General features: G+C 52.6%; 1 protein-coding gene across 1 annotated transcript in view; it reads right to left on the reverse strand.

Moving 5' to 3' along the window:
• Window positions 1–18,968, reverse strand: part of DNAJC6 (DnaJ heat shock protein family (Hsp40) member C6) — a 43,653-nt gene extending 24,685 nt beyond the window's left edge. The window contains exon 1 of the mRNA XM_084290937.1: window positions 18,892–18,968. Coding sequence (XP_084147063.1) covers window positions 18,892–18,913 — 22 coding nt within the window. The 5' untranslated portion in view covers window positions 18,914–18,968. The remainder of the gene's footprint in view (window positions 1–18,891) is intronic.
• Window positions 18,969–20,270: the final 1,302 nt, after the last annotated feature.

Genomic DNA, 20,270 nt, shown 5'->3' on the forward strand with positions numbered 1-20,270 from the left:
GAGAGACCAAAAGGACCCCTGAACAAGAAATGCAAACATTACCTAGCTATTGGGAAGCCGCTGAGGAAGCTTACAGCATAAATCACTCACTTCTATCCCAGGTGCACTAATTTGCTCAGGCATCTTTTAGCCACTGGATCGGAGCAGCACGCCCCGTGCTGACAAAGGCCATGGCTCTGTTACAGCACGACACAGCCGCAGAGGAGCAAAGCAAATACATTTGAAGGCTCCTCTAACAGGCAGCATCTCCTACAAAGCATAAAGGTGAATAAAGGGGTGGTGAGTCCCAGCAGCAGAGCAGAAAGTGTTAATGCATTAGCACACAGAGCTGACAGTGTACACAGAAACCCATGAGAACAGCTGAAAAATCTGATTAAAAAGGAAAAAAAAAAAAAAAAAGAAAAAGAACACCAGCCTGCTCCTGCGGTTTTTGCTGAATAAAACATTTCTGTGCTAAGTCCCTCTTGTAAATGCAGACCTTTAGAGCTGCTGCAGACCTCTCCAAGGGACACCCGCAGCTCTGGGTGTCACCTACCGCTGCCACTGCACGTCCCTGCAGCACGCCCAGAGATGGCCCCTCTAACAGAGAGGGCTTCAGGGCTGCAAACGAGATGGGACGTGGTTGCCCTTGCTTGCCTCCAGACCCAAGGCTGGGCTACCAAGGCCGCTCGCTAGGTCTGAAGGGACGAGCTCGCCGGGGCTCCCTCGCAGCCTGGAGGGAAGGGGCTCAGGTTTTGGGGTGATCACTGCTGGTTTGGGCAGTGGCAGAATGGCACGTCCCAGCTCTCAGTGTGCCATCACGCAGCAGTTCAGCTAGCTCAGGCCACGCGTTAGAGCTGCTGTCCAGAAGCCTTGTTAGGGAGAATTAGTTTCTGTTTGAGATGCAGCTTGCTCCTCACACAGCAAGAACCCGGTATTAACCCAGTTCCTGGATATTCCCCGCGACTCGGTGCGCCTCAGAGACACGCTTCTGACCTGTATTTGTAGCACAGGTTTCAGGGGGATCGCTTGCTAACTACAGCCTTTTCATTTCCTGGCCAAGGCACTTATAATGTCGGGATTTTAGTGCTGCAAAACGTGCCTGAGACATCACGTAGGATGGGTCTTCTGGACTACCTCTGTTAGGGGATGGCAACGATGATCACACTGAAGCAGCCCGAGCCGATGGAGCAGTGTGGAAGCAAGAAGCTTCCATCATCCTGATGACAAGCCAAGCTTGGTTTTCTTACAGCTGAAGCTCCTTGCTCTGAGCTAACACCTCCCCAAAGAAGGGACAATTCGGTGCTCAGGATCAGCCTCCAGCAGCCACCAAATGGAGCAGCAGCCTCCTGTGCCTCCTTACAGAACTCAAACCTGTCATTCGGTGGTGTGCCTGCCATAACGTGTGTCCATCAGCAGCCCAAGGGTGGGATTCCTGCACAGCTGGGCAGATCACAACCGAAGGAGCCTCCGCACAGCACCAGCCTTGTGCGGTGTAGGATGGGAGCTGGAGAGCATTGGAGTTTTAATTAAAGCACTTCAGCTTTCTCCTTGCTCAGGGCAAGTGAGCAATGCCCGTTTTGAAAGCTTTTCCTGCAAGATTTGCACCTTAGGGCCCTTGTCTCTCTAGGGGTCCCTGAGCACCAGACCCCACAGACCCACGAACCACAGGTCACGGCTTCCAGCTCCACCGGGAATCAAGGGGGAAGCGAGCGACGTGTAAGTGGCATTTCAGACTCTGTCAGTTTGAACGTTTACGCTGATGAAGCAATATTTGCTTGAGAGCAGGGAGGTGAAAACAAGACATCTGGAAATGGGAGAGCAGGCAGCTGAGTGCTATGTTCTGCGTGTTACTTACTGAGGGTCGGAAACCCCTTTTTGCTTGAGAGGGCAAAAGCAGACTTGAAACCATGGGAAAGGCAGCAGGTTCATCTTGGTCTGTGTCTCCTCACCATGGACCTTCCCTAGGAAAGCATTCGAGCTTTCATCTGCCACCCCCTCAAAAACCAGTGGGCACCTTCCTCAGCACAACCTGCTGCAGTTTCCCTCCGCTGCGTGCAGCTCGGTCCCTGGCAGGGGGACACGGCTCGTTTCCCCTCCCCTCCCCATGCACACACCCCTGTACGGGTGCATTACACACCCTGAAGTGGCTCCAGCTCCCGTAAATCGATGTCACCGCAGGTGTCACTTTTCCACAATTGAAGTCAAGCATGGGAGAGACAGATCAGTTAAAGAGAACCCAGCTACGGAGGATTTCAGCTCTCCCTCAAGCCCAAGCCCTGCACGGGGGTGGTCAGGGAGCAAAATGTGCTCCTCTGCATTCTGCACCTATGGTACCCGAGCCTGACACTATGCTGAGAAAACGCTCATAACTGCTGCATTCATGTCCCAATTCCAGATTTTTAGAAGTTTTCAGCCTTTCTCCCTGTCTCTGCCCCACGTGGTGACCAGGGCACAGTGTGAACAGGGAGCAAGAGCCGCGGTGGCGGGCACCCACCCCTGGCCTTACAGAAAGGGCCCTTTTAAAGGATCCCATCTGAAAGAAGTCGCGCTGCTGTTGTTGTGGCTTCAGCAACAACACCCGAATTGTTTCTTTTTTTTCTTTTTTTCTTTTTTTTTTTTTTTAAGGAGCACCCATCAAAAAATGATGCTATTTGTGCTTCCGCCCTGCCGTGCCCCCAGGCAGCCGTGCCGAGGAGCAGCCTCAGCTCACGTTCCTCTCCCAGCAAAGCCTGCATAAGGCAGGCCGGGATTTCAAACCAGCATTAAGAGACACTGGCCCAGGCTACAGCAGCCCCATCATATTTATGAGCTTCCCCATCGTATTTATGAGCTTCCCCTCTGGATCACACAGGAGCCCCCACAGTGGAGGGGAGCAGCCCTGGTACATGCACCCCTGCCATCATGTAATTAAAGCATCTCCTACAAAAAAAACTCATAAAATGATTTTTTATGGGGGTGTGTGTCTGCAGAAGAGCAGGGGCAGAGAAACCACCCCAAGCACATCCCTGGGTACCCACGGCACCCCCAGGCCCTCCCATCCCCACGCTGAGGCATCCTCCAGGCTCAGCACGTCGCCTCTCAGGGACTGCAAATCAATGCAGGCATTACGGGAAGAGTTTAAGCTCCCGTTTCAAGAGGGAGGGTGGCAAATATTTCTAAATGAAGTTATCTGGGCAGGCAGCTCCTCTGCATCCAGTGATAATCAATAGTGTTTAAAACGGAGTGCTTTGCTTGTCAGATACGTTTTTAAGGAGCGCAGCCTGCGAGCCCTGAGCCCGAGCCTCCTTCACCATCCCTCCCAGCACACAGCCCTCCTCGGGGGGGGGGACTGAACTTTGTGAAATTTAAGCAAAGCCTCCGAAACATCCCTGCTATTCCATTCACTCACAGCCTCTGCCAGGCCAGGGAGAGCCCACGTGGCAGGATTACATCGCCTTTTTCAAAGGAACTGCGTGGGTTGCAAAGGGACTAGAAAAGGCTGGGGAGAAAGCGGCAGCGACAGAGGCACCCAAAGCAGCAGTGGAAAGGAGAGCACTGCTGCTTCCGAAATTAATGGGCGAGCTCCTCAGGCTCACAGAGGCCCCGAAGACCGATGCTTTTGCTAATTTTTTTTTTGCTACCAGGCTCGTCCGTCCCCTCCTCCTGCGCTGCCCCAGATTCCTGCTCGCGCTGGCTTTCCCACCAGGCCGAGAGCAGAGAGAGCTGCAACCAAAAGGTTATTCTGCAAAAAAAACACACGGCAACACCCGTGTGGAGCAGAGCTGCAGCATGGCAGCACCACACAGCCGTGCCGTTTGGTCCCATTGTCACTCATCCAGCCAAAACCCACACAGGGCCTTTGCTCTTCCCCAGGGTTTACAATACGGACCGGAGGCATACGGCAGCAGGTTGCTGTAGCAAGTGTGGCCCCCCGAAAAAAGACATTATGGCAATCAGGCCCACGTGAGCTCCCTGAGAGCACAGCCAGCTCAGAAACACGGGGCACAAACAAATAACCACAGAACGGCTTGGGTTGGAAGGGACCTTAAAGATCAGCTAATTCCAGCCCCCCGCCACAGACGGGGACACCTCCCACGAGACCAGGCTGCCCAAGGCCCCATCCAGCCCGGCCTTGAGACATCTTAAATAATTCATTCAACTGAGGGCATACTTGGGTTTTGTTGTCGTTTGGTGTTATTTTGCTTTGTTTCTTTATTTACCGCAGCTTTCCTGTGGTTACCTGGCACTGCACCCACCCAGACCTTAAACCTGACGTAGCTGGCATGTCATCGAGAAACCACCTCACGGCTCGGAGTTGCTCAAGAACTTCTTGGCAGCTTTGTCAAGAAGTCTTTTTCTGTCAGAAAAGCCACCTTGCCTTGTTCTGCCTTTCTCACCCCAGAAAACTATGAGCAGTCCTCCTTTGCTGTAAGGTTACAAGGAGCTCACATAGCCCAGACCTTGGGAGGAAGGATGCTTAACAGCTTTAAATTAAAAGACGGTAGATTTAGTTTAGATGTGAGAAAAAGATTATTTACTATGAAGGTGATGAGACACTGAGGCTGCCCAGAGGAGCTGCCCCATCCCTGGCAGTGCCCAAGGCCAGGCTGGATGGGGTTTGGGCAGCCTGGGCTGCTAGGAGGGGTCCCTGCCCATGGCAGAGGTTGGGGCTGGGTGGGCTTTAAGGTCCTAAAGACTGCGAAGCTCCTAAAGGAGATGTTTCCAACAGGACCAAGTCTGGGCTCACACCACAAGTGTGTGGAATGCACAAATACGTGCATAAATACCTGTGCATTTCTGCAGATGTTGGGTGACACGTCCAGTGGTGCCTCCCTCCTGGGGCTGGGATGAAAAGCTGCATTCCTCCTCCCATGAGGACTCACGTCCCTTTCTGTGCTTGGTTTTTGTGGGTGGGCTGGGACAGGGCCACTGCCGGGAAGCACTCAGAGCCCTGGGCAGCACAGGGCAGGGAGGCTCGGGAGCTTCCGTTTGCATCCTCCTGAGATAAACTTCTAAAGCTAACGTTGTAGGAGCCCAAGGCTTATTATTTGAAGGTTCATCTGAGACTGCATAAATGTAAACTTCATGGAAATTTTAAGAATTAAGATCTCTCTGCTGTTGCTTGGAAAATTATTAAGGATGCTGCTCGCACCATTAACTAAGCAACATGTAAGATTTCAACAGTGAGAGGGTTTTTTTTTGTTGTTTCATCGTTTAGAAGTGTTGAGAGAGGAGAAATATCCCCCCTCAGTACTGTGCCAAGTTTGTTTAATTTGTTACGTTTTTTCCCTTAGTTATGAAAGTGAGATTACAGTGAACAAAATGCATTTGAGGCTGGAACGCTGAAATTTTGGCACAAACCGTGACATTGGTCTTTAAAGGTGATTGACATTCTCTCTGCCTCGCCTCCCTACCAATTAAAAAAAAAGGGAAAAAAAAGGAAAAAAAAGCTATTGCCAACACCAAACCATTCAAGTATCCAAAACACACCACACAAACAAAGGAGTTATTAAACTGAGCCTCCCTGCTGGAAAATGCAGCTAGGAAAGAAGACAAGACAACATTGTCAGCGCCAGCCTTTGTCTCCGTGCCAGTGACATGGAGACGTCTCTCTCCTGACTCAGTGAAAAGTAATCAGCAGCATACAAGAGACTAGGTTTGCAAGCGTAAAACAGCTAAAGAAATCTCGACTTGAACACTCGCAATTTATTTAAAACGTTTTATTTTGCAGTTACGCTGCCGGAGGAGGTACGTGGCACAAGCCAGTCTAGCCTCCGAGTGTTTAAAAGCCATTTTGTAGATTAGGCAGTTCATAAACGTCCCAGAAGAGCACAGAAAGAGAGCTTGCTCCTCTTGTAACACGTATCCTTGCTGTTATTTTTCCCTCTCTGCATTTCCTAGAACCTCCTCCTCCTCTTTCAGTACACAGCAAGCTGCTAAGAAAGCATTACTGAATGCCACAGCAAAAGCCAAAATAAATTGCTTCTTCCCCGCCTGCCTCTCATCTTCTGGGCACGTCCACAAACTTCACAGGTTAAGAAGACAAAAGGAGAACTACTTTAACGATTTTCTTGGAATTCTGTTTTGGGACTTGCGATGTTTTGTGTCCTACCAGATCCAGCTCGAGCCTCCCTCCGTGTCCCTTCCCCTCCATCCCCAAACCCAGCAGCTTTCTGGATGGACGAGCAGCGAGGAGAAACACACAGTCCCATTGGAGACCAAGATGGACCTAGGCACTATGATTGTGCTTCTATATGGCACCAAGCATAATCTGTAGGGGTTGTTAAAGGTGTTACATCAGGAGTTGAGCACTCAGGGCACACACTGCAGTTGCACAGAGCTCCAGTGCCCACCCAGGGCATCACAGAACTTAAACATAACCCGATACGAGGGAGCTACACTGCAATTTTAATCTCATTCTGAGTGGTTTGAGCCTAGCAAAGCTTAAAGCAAGCAAAGACACGGTGATAACACACGGAGCTTCAGATACCAGCCCGGATACGGCTGCCCTACCTCACGTAAAGTTTCAGCTCTTGATTCCTCTGAGCTAAACCCAGCCCCAGTAGTGAGGGGCTGCAGTGTAAGGAGTTTCCACCTGCACGGCCTGTGAGCAGGGTGCCCTAGGTAAGAGATGATACTTTAAGATTGATTTCTATGAACTGGTTAAAAAAAAAAAAAAAGAAAAAAAGAAAAAAGTTAATGATGAAAACCAGCAGGACCCCACTCAGCTCACGTGAGCTCAGGTAACTGCAGCAGGAGCAGGTAGTAGCTAATTACATCCACCAAAATTTTGCCCCCAAATTGTCAGCACTCTGCCTTCAGCACAAATCCTCTCCAGTCTACCTTCTATAATCACCTAATACTAATCTAGACACACATCTTCCAGACAGCACAGGCCATTTTTCTGTGTCCTAGTGCAGATGAGCAGTAAGAGGAAAAGGGAGGGAGGGAGCTTTGATTCTGCAGCTCTGCAGCTTCACCGGGGTGCTCTGCCCCAAGCACAGCAGTGACTCCACCGGAGCACCCAGCTTTACCCTCGCAGCCCCCTGCATTAACCATCCCGTGGGGCTGGGTGTGCAGGCTGGGACCTCAGGAGCATTTATTTCCCTCCTCAGCTGCAAACAGCCATTTTGCTAACGCAGGCAGCAGCTGCTCTGCCACACGTGAAGCCATCATTTAAAACCAGAAGGAAAAAAAAATCCTGAAGCATAAGGGAGTTCAGGTGCAGAGGATGTACACAACAGGTTCTGCTTCGGCCAGGACCCCTCAGGGATTCCAGTTTTGGGATCGGCCACATCCCTGTGCGGGGCAGAGGCTCCTGCACCCCACCACGAGGCAGCATCACAGGTCACTGAGCCACCTCATTCCCCTCCATCCCCAGGACTTGGGTCTCTTCTCCCAGCCAGCACACTCTCTGCTGCTCCCCATCGTGTGAATTTAGACTTTGACACCACCACTGAAGAAGGAGGCCCAAGTATTTAATATGAATACCTTACCTACTTATTAAAAATAAATAAAAATGTTGGTATTTTCTCCTTCCTACTAGTAAGCCAAAACCCAGCCACCTTCCTTTCCTGTCCCTCTCTCTCACTGCTACCTAATTTCCCCCACCAGAACTATCCATCTCCACACAGCATTAAAGATAAATTGCCCCACAATTCACAAGCAGCTTCAATTACTGAATCACCAGCAGTCAAAAGCACACCTGAGGGGTGGATACAGCTCTTTAAGCTTTTATAATTTCATACTTGGCAAAGAAAAATGTCTTTGCTATGAACTGATAAAAATTGCTCATTTATCAGCAGACAACAAACGAACAAGGCAGATACAAGTCTGACCCCACATTTAAAGCAGAGCATCACACCAGACACAGCTCTTCTGAGCTTCATGTGAAGATTTAGAGACCCCCTCCTCCTCTTTCCCCAAAAAATGCTTATGAAACAGATAAAGTATTAAGAAAAACTCTATAATCCCAATTCAAGGGCCACAACAAGGCCTGAGGTTTGTTGCTGCCAAGCGTGTGGCTGGTTCCAGTGACTGCAAGCTTTCGGCAGAGGACCATAAAGAGCTTCCAGTGAGTACCAAGTGCCCAGGAGGAGGGGAGCTCGGGCTAACACAGACCCCTGCACCATCACCTTCCAAGCCCCAGAGACGGCCCTTGCTCAAATCCACGCATTTAAGGGAACAGCATCCTAGAAAAATACAGAGGGTGTTTGTACAGTTACCCCTCTGGGATGTCTTTGCAGTTTGCAGCTGAATTGCTGGCATGGCTGAGTGTTGCACAGACCCTGTAAACACAGGCATTGTCTGGCTATCCCTGAACACCTCTTTTTGGCTCGGCAGGGAGCGGAACGGCTTGAAGAAACGGAACAGAACGACTGCACCAGCAGCGCTCAAATAATACAGCAAGCTGACGCGAGACAAAAGCCACGGCTTGACATGAGCTCCGGCGTGCTCCCACACCTGGCTAGATGTGAATGCCGCCCTCGGTTCTCCAAGTTCTAGGAAACCCATTCAAATAATTGCTTTAATGACAGACATTAAACTGACCATAATACCTACCCAACTCCGTGGATGCTCATGTAAGAATCCAAATAACTGTAACACAGCAGCCTACTGTGAGTAAGAAACTACTGACGCATACTATTATTACAAGCAACTGTAGCAAGGATATCATAGCAGCAAATTAAAATGCATTTCTGAAGTCCAGGAGTAAAAAAGTTTAAAAAAACAAAAAACAAACAACAAACAAAGCTAGCCCCAAGAAGAACTCCAGAAAGCACATTGAAATGGCAAGGGGAAAGAGGGAAAGGTTACTCCCATTACAGCAGAGAAAATGGGAGAAGAATGCAAGGTAAGACTCTCCCCACCTAGATTCAGACACGGGTCATCAGAAGAGGACACCACGTTAAAACACCGTGGATGAATTGAGGAATTGAGCTCTTGCTGAGCGCCTGGGGCCCACGCCTTCCTTCCACAGCACAGGGCAGGTATCCCTGCAATATCGTGCCACTGCAACGGACGGACACAAAATTCGGTCCCCCCATGAGTATATGGGGCATTTCCCTGATGGATTTTGATCTCTGTTAGTTCGTGGTGGTGACGGGCGTTGGGTGAGCCGGGCGCCCTGCCCAGCCACAGCCCCAACCCGCTCCCCTCAGCGGAGCCCCAGGCGCTCGGGTTCTCCATCACCGGCCACCCAGACAAACACAAACCCGGCTCCATCCCGTAAAGACCATCTGGACATCTCCCCTGCTTAATAAAACCAACGGCACACACAACGTGCCCAACACCACCACCCCGCAACCTTTAGGGCTGCTTTTTTAGAGGCTCACAGCAAGCCTCCCGCTCCCTTAGGGGACAGTGCAGCCTCACACCCCCCGTTCACCCCATAACCCCAAACCAGCAGGGCGAAGCCAAGCACCCAGGGGTGCTTTTAGGCCACCTTCACCCACCCTACGGCCGCTTTTAGGGCTCCCTCACCCACCCCACAGCCGCAGGGAGGGTGGTGGCGGTGCGGTGTGGGGAGGCTGCGGCTGGCCAGGACAAAGCGCTACCATTGTCCGCGCTGCCATTGTCCCCGCGGGGCCATTGTTTCCCCCCTGACGGTGCCATTGTTCCCCACACACACTCGGCACCGATGTCCCCCGGCCCTACCGGAGCTGTCCATGGTGCCATCGGCTCCTCTCTGCTGCTGTTGCTGCTGCTGCTGCTGAGGCGGCTGCCGTGAGGGGCTCCGGCCGCCCGCCCCCGGCTCTCCCGCCCCGCCGCCGCCGCCGCCCTCCACCAGCTGCAGCGCCTCATAGCCCTCCCCGCCCGGCTTCCTGCGGTACCCCCCGAGCAGGCTCATGGACGAGCCGGGGCCGGGAGCCGCCGTGGGCTGGGCGGAAGAGAAACGGCCCCGGGGAGGAGGCAGGAGAGGGAAGGGAATGGAGGGAGGGAGGGAAGAACGGGGCGGGACGGGGACGGGGATAGGGGCGGCCGCTGCCCCCTGCCCGCCCTCCGCGGGCCCGGAAGGAGTCGAGCGGCGCCACACGGGGCTGAGGCAGGGCTGGGGGTGCTCCTGGGGCTCCTCCGGGTCCCTTCTGTGAGGGGAGCCCCAAGGGACGTGGGCGCTGCCAGCTCTGCTGAGGGCTCACGGAACCCCCCCTTCCCCTTCCAGCCCACCCTCACCTCACAGTGAAGGATTTTTCTGCCGTGTGTCTCGTCTAAATCCACCCTCCTTCAGCTTAATGCCATTACCTCCAGTCCTAACCCTACACACCCCAAAAGAAGCCCTCCCCAGCTCTCCTGCAGCCCCCTCTAGGCACCTAGGTCCTTATCAGGTCCTTATCAGGTCCCCCCAAAGCCTCCTCCAGGCTCCCTCCACCTCTCTTCAAAGCAGAGGTGACCCAACCCCACGATCATCCTTGTCAACCTCCTCTAGACTCATCCTAATACATTCATTTCTCTGTAATTTCGGTAAAAGTAAAGACCCCTCCCAAAAATCTGTATCATCCAGACATGCCTTTGGTGTCCTTCCTGTAAGAGATCAAGTACTCTGCTTAGAAAAATAAAGCGGGGTGCTTCTGAAGCAGTACCATCAACAAGCCCTTCTGTAGGGATGGCCGTAACCTGAAATATTTCCAACATTTCACTTAAACTTTCCTCTTGGACACGGCAGGGCAGGGGGCAGCTGGTCCAGCCATACCTCGTCAGGCGTGCTCGTTTACATAACGCCCGCAATTCGTATTAGGCTGCAGACCGGGTGCATCTGTGACCCAGAATTTTCTCAGAACAATCCAAGCAGATTTGCAAGCAACAAACTAAAATGAATTAACCTGACATAAGTGGTTCACGGTAACAGCTTGAACTCGAGGTTAGAAATGTGTATCTGCTACCCATTCGTTAGCGGGCTGTTAATACGTCGCTCTGTACAGAGCGATGTGTAGATCATGATACTCATCAGGAGGAACGTGTCCCTCTCCCTCACATTGCCCATTTGCAGCAACCTAGTAAAGAAAAAAAAACACAGGTATTTTTTAAGGGATATCTGTGAGTCTGTCCTAGTCCACCAGGGATACGGTAATTCCTTCTGTGTTCTAATAACAAAATGGGAAATTCAGGGGAGGAGAGGTGTTCAAGATGGATTCTCATTTATCTTGCTCACTGAGATAACAGACCACCGGTGAAGAGGCAAAACCAGGCTCTTGGGTGAAGAGCACACACCGAGGTAATGTCACCACAAACATTTGGACATTCTCACGCTGGAGGTAATGAGCTGGGGAGCCTGGCACAGCACATGCCCTGCACAGCCTAACCCCATGCTGAACTGCCACCAGTGCTCGCTAGCCGGTTCTGTGGCCTCCATCCAGCACTTTGAGCTCGGCTTCGATGAGACCGTGCCCTGAATCCATGAGTCATCTCTCACAGGTGAGCAGCAAGGGGCTGTTGCAAAGGACGATCTGCATTAGGCAGTGAAAGTCCTTCCAAAAGTGTTCTTATGGGAAAAGGGTTCAGTGTTTCCTACCCAACACTGATGTTGCTATTGCATCTGCAGCAGGCAGACTGCAGTCCTATTCAGGAAACAAAGCTTGATTTTCTTTGTTGAATCCATTAATTCCTCTCTTTCCAGTGTTTGGGGGATCATAGCCATCTTTCTCCCAAGGATTCCCAGAGGAAATCCCACGGCACCCTGACCCTCCAGGCCTGGGCTCTGCACAGACACGGAGTGGGGACAGTACAGCCTCCCTGGGGCACCGTGGGGCAGAAGAGAGATGGGTCAACTCACTTCAAAGCCCCTTCCTTGCCTGAAATTACCAGTTTTAGAAAAAGAGAGCACTTGGCGGGATTAGGAGAGCATGTTATGTGGGATTGGGTTATTCACCTATTCACTCATTTTCCAGCTCTACAGGAAGCTTAGCCAAAGAGCACATATAAAGTAATATGCCTTCCTCACCCAATTCACCCCTTAAATTGGGCCAGTAAATGGTCATACAATTTCTCCTGTTTGGAGGTCTGCTGCATAAAGAATGCTATATAAAAAAAAAAAAAAAAAAAAAAAAAAAAAAAAAGAAAGAAAATTGCAGATGGCTTTCAAAAATGAGAGGAAAAAAAAAAGATCCAGGGAAACAGCTACTTAGAAAAATTCATTAGCATCCTCGAAGGCTTATTGAGTCGTGGCTAATGATGCTACAAAATAATATAGACGTTTTTATAATGTATGAATGGTAAGGCTGGCAGGTGCCATTAGGACTGCGGGAGATGTTAACGATGCGATAAAGAAGACTGAATCTTGCTCAAGACTTGGGAGACACAAACTCCCTCCCTACTGCTGACCTTGCAAATGTCAATTGATTTGCCCAGGCTCTAACACTGTCTGCTCCTCCGTCTGGGCTGCAGCCTCTCCTGGGCAGAAGTCTTTTATGGCAGCTGTAATCAAGCACCAAATGTATGGAGGCATTATTTCTTTGTTCACCTCTCTCTCAACTAGATGTACAATTAAGGTGAAACCTTAAACTCTTAATTCTTCATGAACACATTCAAGCTGTGCAGCACCATAAGAAGTACAGCTATTGCCTGAAAATTAGTTTATTATCTTGGGCAATACCTTTAAAATTCAATGAACTAAACGTTTTTTTCAGAGTTATTCCATTGCAAACACGAACTTGCTCTGTTCATTAAAGCACTTGTTTCTTGAAAATTAATGTTTGAAGCTTTCCCTTTATCTTACCTCAAAAAAAAAAAAAAAACCACCTATTGTTTCCACACTATCACTGACCATAAACAGCATGCAGAGCTCGTCCCCGTTGTTAGATTTTGTACTCCCATTTCCCAAAGCACCTGGTACTGCTTTGTAGGGCAGATTATTGTCTCTGCACCTCAAAGCACTGTAATTTCTTCTTTCCTTTCTCTTTGAGCTTACATGGACTGTGGCCCCTGCATTGGGACCCTGGGCCAACAATGCATGCTGAGAATTAACATTTTTACCTCCTCTCTCTTCAAATGGCTCAAACCCTAATCAAACCACCCTAATTCATAGACTCCCAGATTTAAATTTCCTTCAATGGCCTTGTAACAAATAATCTATAAAATGGACTTTCTGGGAGGGAAAGAAGAATAACAAAAAGCCATTATAAGCTCACTTAATTCTGCTTACCTTCCCTGCAACTTCTCCAGGAAGGCTGATGGCACTCAGCCATGGCTATGTTTTGGAGAACCCTTCAACCACCCAGGAACCCACCCTGCCACTTTATCAAGAATTTGAGCTATGTGCCAGAGAAGTCAGCCTGCCAGGGCCAGGAGGCTTAACACCTGTGTAAATCAAAGCAGTTTGGTGACTTTTTGACATTAAAAACAAACAAAAAAGACAGCCGCTGCCACCATCACCTTCTTGTGCTTGTTTAGTACCCAAGTCTACAGCACAGCCACTGCTGAATGCATTAGGTAGCAGACACTGCTTGTATCTTCAATTTGAGATTTTGATGCTTAATCTAATTAGTCTTCAGGAATTTGGTGCAGTAAAAGCCTCTTCCCTGCCCTAAAAACTGATTTGGTACAGACCTGATGACTGCAGCTGTCACAGCATCACATTTACCCTCAGAAGCCCCACATCACAACAAAAATACAGAAACTAACCCCAAAATAACCCTTCCCCAGCCACATGCATGGGCGTGGGATTACAGCCCTGCTCACAGCAGCTCAGCCCCACAGGGCAGGGGGGAGGACACTCCACCTAGGTTAGCTTTGACCCAAATTTTGACTCTTCCATCAGAAAAGCAAGAGCATCACCACATTTTTCTGTCAGACCCTTCCTCCTGGACCTGCCCCATGGGTATTTGACTCTGGCAAGTGTTCAGAAGCTTTGCTCTCAGGAGAAAGGTCTGTCCCACCACCCTCCTCCCTAGGGAGAGCCCAGCACAGCCAAGCTCTCTCTAGCTGCCAGCATTTTAAATAAGTGCTGCTCGTTTAACCCTGGTTAAGCAAATCTGATTGAATTGATTAAAGCCAGCAAGATCTCGTCTGGGCCAGGCTGGGTTCCCAATCAGCAGGCAGCCCAGATGGGCTGGAAGAAATAACACCACTGCGCTTTGGGTTGCTGCTGCCACAGGTGGAGAATATCTTAATGTTTCCATTTTACTTTTGGCCTGCTGCATCCAAATATTACAAAAATACAAAACATAAACACTCAAAACTTTTGTTGTCACGTTCAGACACGAGGTATGAGGCATGGTTCCAGCTCAAATGACTTTGGGGCATAAATGACGGGTGCAGAGAGGATGACACCCCCTGCCCTCCCACCTGGGGGCTTCATTCATCGTTCGTACAGCTCCATGAGCTGCCCAGGAGCACTGACACCCGTGCACTACTCCAGGAACAGGCACATGATAGCACCACGGGTACAGGCCCTTGGTACGGAGCCAGAAATAGGGTTTCAGAGCAGTATCAGGACTTGTGCTGAGGATAAATACGGGATATTTGGACTGGAGTCAAGGACAGCCATGCGGTTCCTTTTCTGCTTGTGCCTATGGGAATGGTTTGTCCAGGCCTGGATTTGCTGGAGAAATGAGGAGCTGCTCGGGCAGCAGCCATGCAGGGCAGCACCGCATCTTACCCCCATGGGATGTGCTGGGCCCCAGGCAGATTGGGCTGGGATTTTTAGGGATGCAGGGGGAGGGAGGGGAGTCAGATGATCCAATCCTTTCTGAAGTGGCTTAGAGAAGTTGTTCTGAAAGAAAAACTAAACCTTACCAGGGAGCCAAAAATGTAAAATTTGAAAAGAAAAGAGGACCCCTCGGGCTCCTTGGTTTGTGTCTTCTCTCTCGCAGTGCACAGCGTTCCCACTGTGGGTCAGGACTTAGGGGCGGACAACTTGGCCGTGAAATATATCTCGCACATACAAACCATCCCCCTTTGCACTACCCTCCCTGCCTCCTTCCCCCTTTTTTTATCAATACAGCTTGTCATTATTTTGTTTTCCAGTGACTTCAGCGTGGCTCCGTTATTATCTCCCCGTCCGTTGCTGCCCTCCGTGATATCACACGCCATTAAGCGTATTGCTGCCTCTGCATGTTTTTGTAGCTCGCCTCTCAGCCTTGTTAAATTGCTGCTGGGGACGATGCACGGCTTACTCACGCCACCCTAGGACTTTGTTTCCGACTGTTCAAGGACTCAGGGGGCTCCCCAGCAGCGGTTCAGAGTTGGGGAAACACAAGGGACACCGATCCCCAAGGGGACATTAAATCAGGGAGTGTCACCATCAGCTCAGGAAGTCCCCAGCCTGCAAGCTGTTGGGAAATCGGAGGCTGTGCAGCTGTCCACACAGCGCATCAAACCTGAATCAGGTATTTGGGTAAAAATCAGGTATTTCGGTGCCTGCCTACCACCCGTTCATTGCTTCCCTTTCACTGCACAAGTGGTTAAATGCCATGAAAAATCTGGGCCTCCTAAAGCCCGTCTGCAAGGCTGCAAAATGCTCTTGTGCGTGATGCTGACTGGAAGTTCTGAACCACAGCAGCATCTCCATCAGCACAAGTCCTGCACCCCACAGCTGGTGCCTCAGGAAAACCCCAGCATTGGGCAAAAAAAAAAAAAAAAAAAAAAGATTAAGGAGTTTGATTTAAAGAAAAGATTGAAAACTAAAGGAAGCAAATAGGTTTCCTGTGGCAAATGCTAACATCGCCGATCAAATGTGTGAGCTGTGACACGCAGCTCAGCTTTCACCTGCCACGACCAATGCCATGAATCCCAAAGCGCCTTGGCTCATTTTCCGGAGACATGATGCGATTCCCTCAGCACTCACTGTGCCTGAAAATAATCAGCCGAGGCTCTCGGGTGCCACGACCAGGGCACAGGAGAGGAGCCCTGCACGCCGTGAGCACAGCCCCGAGAGCAGAAGAGGAGCTGCAGGCGGCATCGCCACTCCTGCATGCAGCTCCTGTCAGCAGAGCTCATGGGATGGAGGATGGGGCAGGGGATGAGCATCCTCACTGCAGCTTTTAGGGTTTCTCTCTGATGAACATCTACATGAGGTCCTGCCCGCAAAAGGTTGGGAGATGCAGATGGGCCTGACAGCACCGGGAGGTTCGCCAGCAAGCCAGCACTTCTTTTTTTCCCCCGTTGAAGTGTTCCCACGCTCTTACAGATTTTGGTAGCGGGCTGCTGCTCTAATACTAATTGGAAGAACAGCATTATTAGAGCCTTGTTACTCATTCTGCCTGGTATGAAGCATTGCAGCGCGGGGCCTGTCTCTGCTCATAGCACCAGCTGACTTAGAGCCCTCAATCACGGCGGCGGTGCAGTGTGGGCCCAGGTCTGTGTCCATTCCTCATTTCCTTGGCTGTGCTCATGCAGCTGCCCCCAAACAGGCAACACTGTCCCCACGGCGCTGCCTGCACTCTGCAGTTTCGGAAGAGTGGCTTGGATGCGTCTCAAGGGGCAGGAGGTTGAATTGCACCGGTGTGGGGGCCGTGGCAGCGCATCGCCGTGGCTGTGGCCGCAGGCCGAGCGCGGAGAGCTGCAGGGGCCAGAAGCCAGCTCCTCGGCTTCCACAGCACATCCCGTGCCTGCCGTGCCACCCAGCGCTGCCTTCACCCCAAAATCTTGGCTCTGGCAGCTCCAGCACTGTGCTGGCCTCCCAGGAGAGCATCCTGAGCACACACGGCACGCCCTGGGCTGGGATCGGTGCTGCCGAGTGAACGTCCCACAGCTCCTGCACAACAGCCCCACTGCAGAGGGTTCGGGCACAGTCCTGGCCCCCACTTCACTCTGCCTCAATGAGTTTGCTCAGCACGGATCTGTTTCCCTGCCAGGATTCAGATCTGTGTGGATGCCACTTCCCATCCTGTGTATTTTGGGTTACTGAAGACAAAAATATATTTAGGGGAAGAAAATCTCTATGTTGTCTACAGCGCCTACCAAAACAGGGCTTCATACGCTACCGTAACGTGAACTACCTTAAAGGTTCATAAATTATTATTCATATTTGGCTATAAATAATCAAAAGAGCTATTTATAGCGTTTCGGCTTTGAGAGCTCCTCACGGCAGCTTCTCCCGCGCCCCTAATCCCATCTGAGCGGCGGCGGCAGCGGTGCCCTGGCAGCTGGGATTTCCAGGCCGCGTCCCTGCAGCCCCGGGGTTTTATCCTCCAAATCTGCACGCCGGGGGCCGGCACGCACAGGGCCGGATTTCAGCAAATCCCCACCCAAAATCCGTCCCGTTGTTGGCCGGCCGAGCACCCGCCAGGGCTGCTCGGGGCAGGGCGGCGGGCGCAGCGTGCGGCGGATTACTCGGGTCAGCAGTTAAAGGCCGGAGCTGCCAGGGCTGGTGGAGAAACCCGGAGCTCAAGGACAAAGCGTGGTTCCTCCTTAAAGGCCACGGCCGCCCCGAAATGCTGCATCTGTGGGCTGCGAGGGTTTCTGGGGCCATAAACAAGCAGGCTGTGTCACAGCTGTCTAAATATAGTGCGGCCCGGGTTGCCTCCGTGCTGCCTGTGCCATCGGAATGGCTTGATGCACAGATGCGTGTTTATTTTTTTCTCTCCGGGCAGGCTATGACTAAGAGAAATCTGCCGGGGAAGGGACAGCAGAAGATGGAGGCCCTCGGCTAAATGTAGGCACTGAAAAAGTCCATCGTTTGCAGTCCTGGAGCCCTGGCCAAAATATTTCTCACCCTCCTCCTCCTCACCCTCCTCCTCCTTCTCTTTCTCCTCCTCCTTCTCTACCTCTCCCCCTGCCAGCACGCAGAACAAGGCTGCAGTAATGACAGCCCCAAATACATCAGAAAAACATTAAAAACCTCCTGATTTCAGGCAATCCAGCAGCACTGACGGGCAGGGCAGCCGCGTACCTGCACCACAGCGGCGAGTGGAGGTCGGGAGGCCACAAGCCCACCACTCGCCCCGGCCCTGCTGGCCCCTCCTGCAGCAGCCGCAAATTTTGCCTTTTTTTTCTTTTTTTTTCCCTTCTCTCGGGCCTGAAGCAGGGCTGTCATGGGGAAGGCAGTGCCGTGTTTGTCTCACGGAGCACGCAGTGCTGAAGGTCAGCCCCGCAGCAGATGTGCTGCAGGCGGCTGCGTATCCGCGCCCCGTATCAGCGCTTCCGTGCTACACGCACACCGGGTAACCTTGCCGCAGGAAGGCCCGGATACAAGCTGGAATTATGATTATTTCCAGCCCCCCAAATCATTTCCTTTCCCTTCAGGGAAGGCGGTATGCCCAGGGGGGTATTCACAGCGCTGCTGCGTACGGCCGCTGATTTTGGGGTGCCGGGAGGGATGGTGGGAGGCAGGGACCGGGGTGCTGGGATGCAGGGACCCGGGATTTTGGGATGCAGGGACCGGGGATGCTGCGATGCTGGGGTGAAGGGATGCGGGGACCTGGGATGCAGGGATGCCGGCATTTTGGGATGCTGTGATGCAGGGAGCCAGGATGCCAGGATGCAGGGACCTGGGATTTTGGGATGCGGGGACCCAGGATTTCGGGATGCTGTGATGCAGGGACTCAGGATGCCAGGATGCAGGGACCTGGGATTTTGGGATGCAAGGACCCAGGATTTCGGGATGCAGGGACTCGGGATGCAGGGAGGCAGTGAGGAAGGGACACGGGATTTCAGGGTGCAGGGACCCAGCATTTCGGGATGCTCTGATGCCGGGACCTGGGATTTCGGGATGCAGGGACCCGGGACGCAAGGAAGCAGGGATGCAGAGCGGCAGGGAGGCAGAGACCCGCGATTTCAGGATGCAGGCACCCGGCATCTCAGCGTGCCGTGATGCAGGGGGATTTCGGGACACCCGCTCTCGCCTTGGGGCGGCCCGAGCGGGCAGCGGGCTTGGTAGAACCCCCCCCCAGACAACGAGCAGCGGGCAGCGGCCCCCAGGAACCTCCCCAGCGACCCCTTAACCCTGCTGCTCGCCCCGACCCCGGCCCCGACCCCTGCCCGGTGCCTCCTCACCTGGCCCCGCCGCCGCCTCCATGCTCCCGCCGCCCGCCGGGGCCGCGCCGCAGCCGGCAGCGCCCGCTCGCGGGGGCGGCGGCGGCGGCGGCGCGGGCACGCGCACGCGGGCACGCGGACGGACGGACAGACAGGCAGAGGGACGGACAGACAGAGGGACACACAGACAGACGGACAGAAGGACAGCCAGAGCCCCCAGAGCCACCCAAACCCCGTCCCTAGCTCGCGTCCCCTTTCCCCGCTCCGGTCCCGGCGATGCGCGGTGACCCCCGGGGGGACCGGGGCTGCTCCCCCCGGGGCTGCTCCATCCCCCCCCGAAGGTCCCGATTTGGAGCAATTTGGCTGCAAACAGCCGGCAGGAATGCGGAGAGCAAAGAAAGAGCATCGCCCTGGGGGTCTACGCGAACCCCGGGGGCGTCGTGCGGTGCAGGTGAGCGGGCAGGAAGGGGGGAGCCTGGGTGATTTTAGGGTCGCGGTGAAGTTTGAGGAAATATCAGCAGCCCTCGGATGCGGACCCGCAGCCGCTTTGCCCTCCGTGAAATCCTGGGGGAGAAAATGGGGAGTGACAGCTCATGGGGCAGTGTCACCCAAGGGGCCTGTGCTTTGCCCCCAGGTAGCGGTGCAGGGCGATGACAGCAAACCAAAGGGCATCCGCAGCTGGCACAAACTTCCAGAGCCCTCTGGGTTTCTCCTGAATCCACCCATCACCCACGTCCCCCCCCGGGTTCAGCTCCTCAGCCCCCACTCCCCGATCCCAGCAACATTTCCCACCCCATTTTCCTTTTTCCCCCTCCAGTCACTGCAGTCTCCGCTTATTCCACACGTGGCGCCGGGGCCCCGAGCTGCTGGCTGTAATTAAAAAGAAGAAAAAACGACGGGATCTGCAAGGTAGTGATGAGCTGGGGCACTTCCAGCTTTTAATTCCCTCTGCCCCGATCCACGTGACGGATTACTCGGGGCACAGAGCGAGCTGGAGCGTTGCTGCCCCTAATGCTCCTGTGCTTTTAGAGGGGGACGCTACACGGGGAAATGAGAATGATTTTCTGTGCAACAGCCGGCTTCATCCACAGCGTCTGAGCTGCCTTTTTAATTTTTTATTGTTTATTTTACCAAATAAAGGAGCTGGCTGTAAGGCAGGACCCAAAGAGCAGCATTGGGTTCAAGCCAAAAAAACACAGAGGGGAATTTCCTCCCCTTGGAGTGGGGATGCTCCAGCTCCTCTCCTTCCTCCCCATTGTGCCCAGTAATTCCAGAGGCTCCTTGGCATGGGGAAAGGGCTCGTGCAGAGCCCAGCGCAGTGGCAGTCGAGCAAAACTCACAGACAGACACCGCCAGCACAGGGATAAGCAGGAGAAAAATTTTATTTACATCTTTCGAGC

Source organism: Netta rufina, assembly GCF_964035555.1.
Source record: "Netta rufina genome assembly, chromosome: 8".
Lineage (NCBI taxonomy): Eukaryota > Metazoa > Chordata > Aves > Anseriformes > Anatidae > Netta > Netta rufina.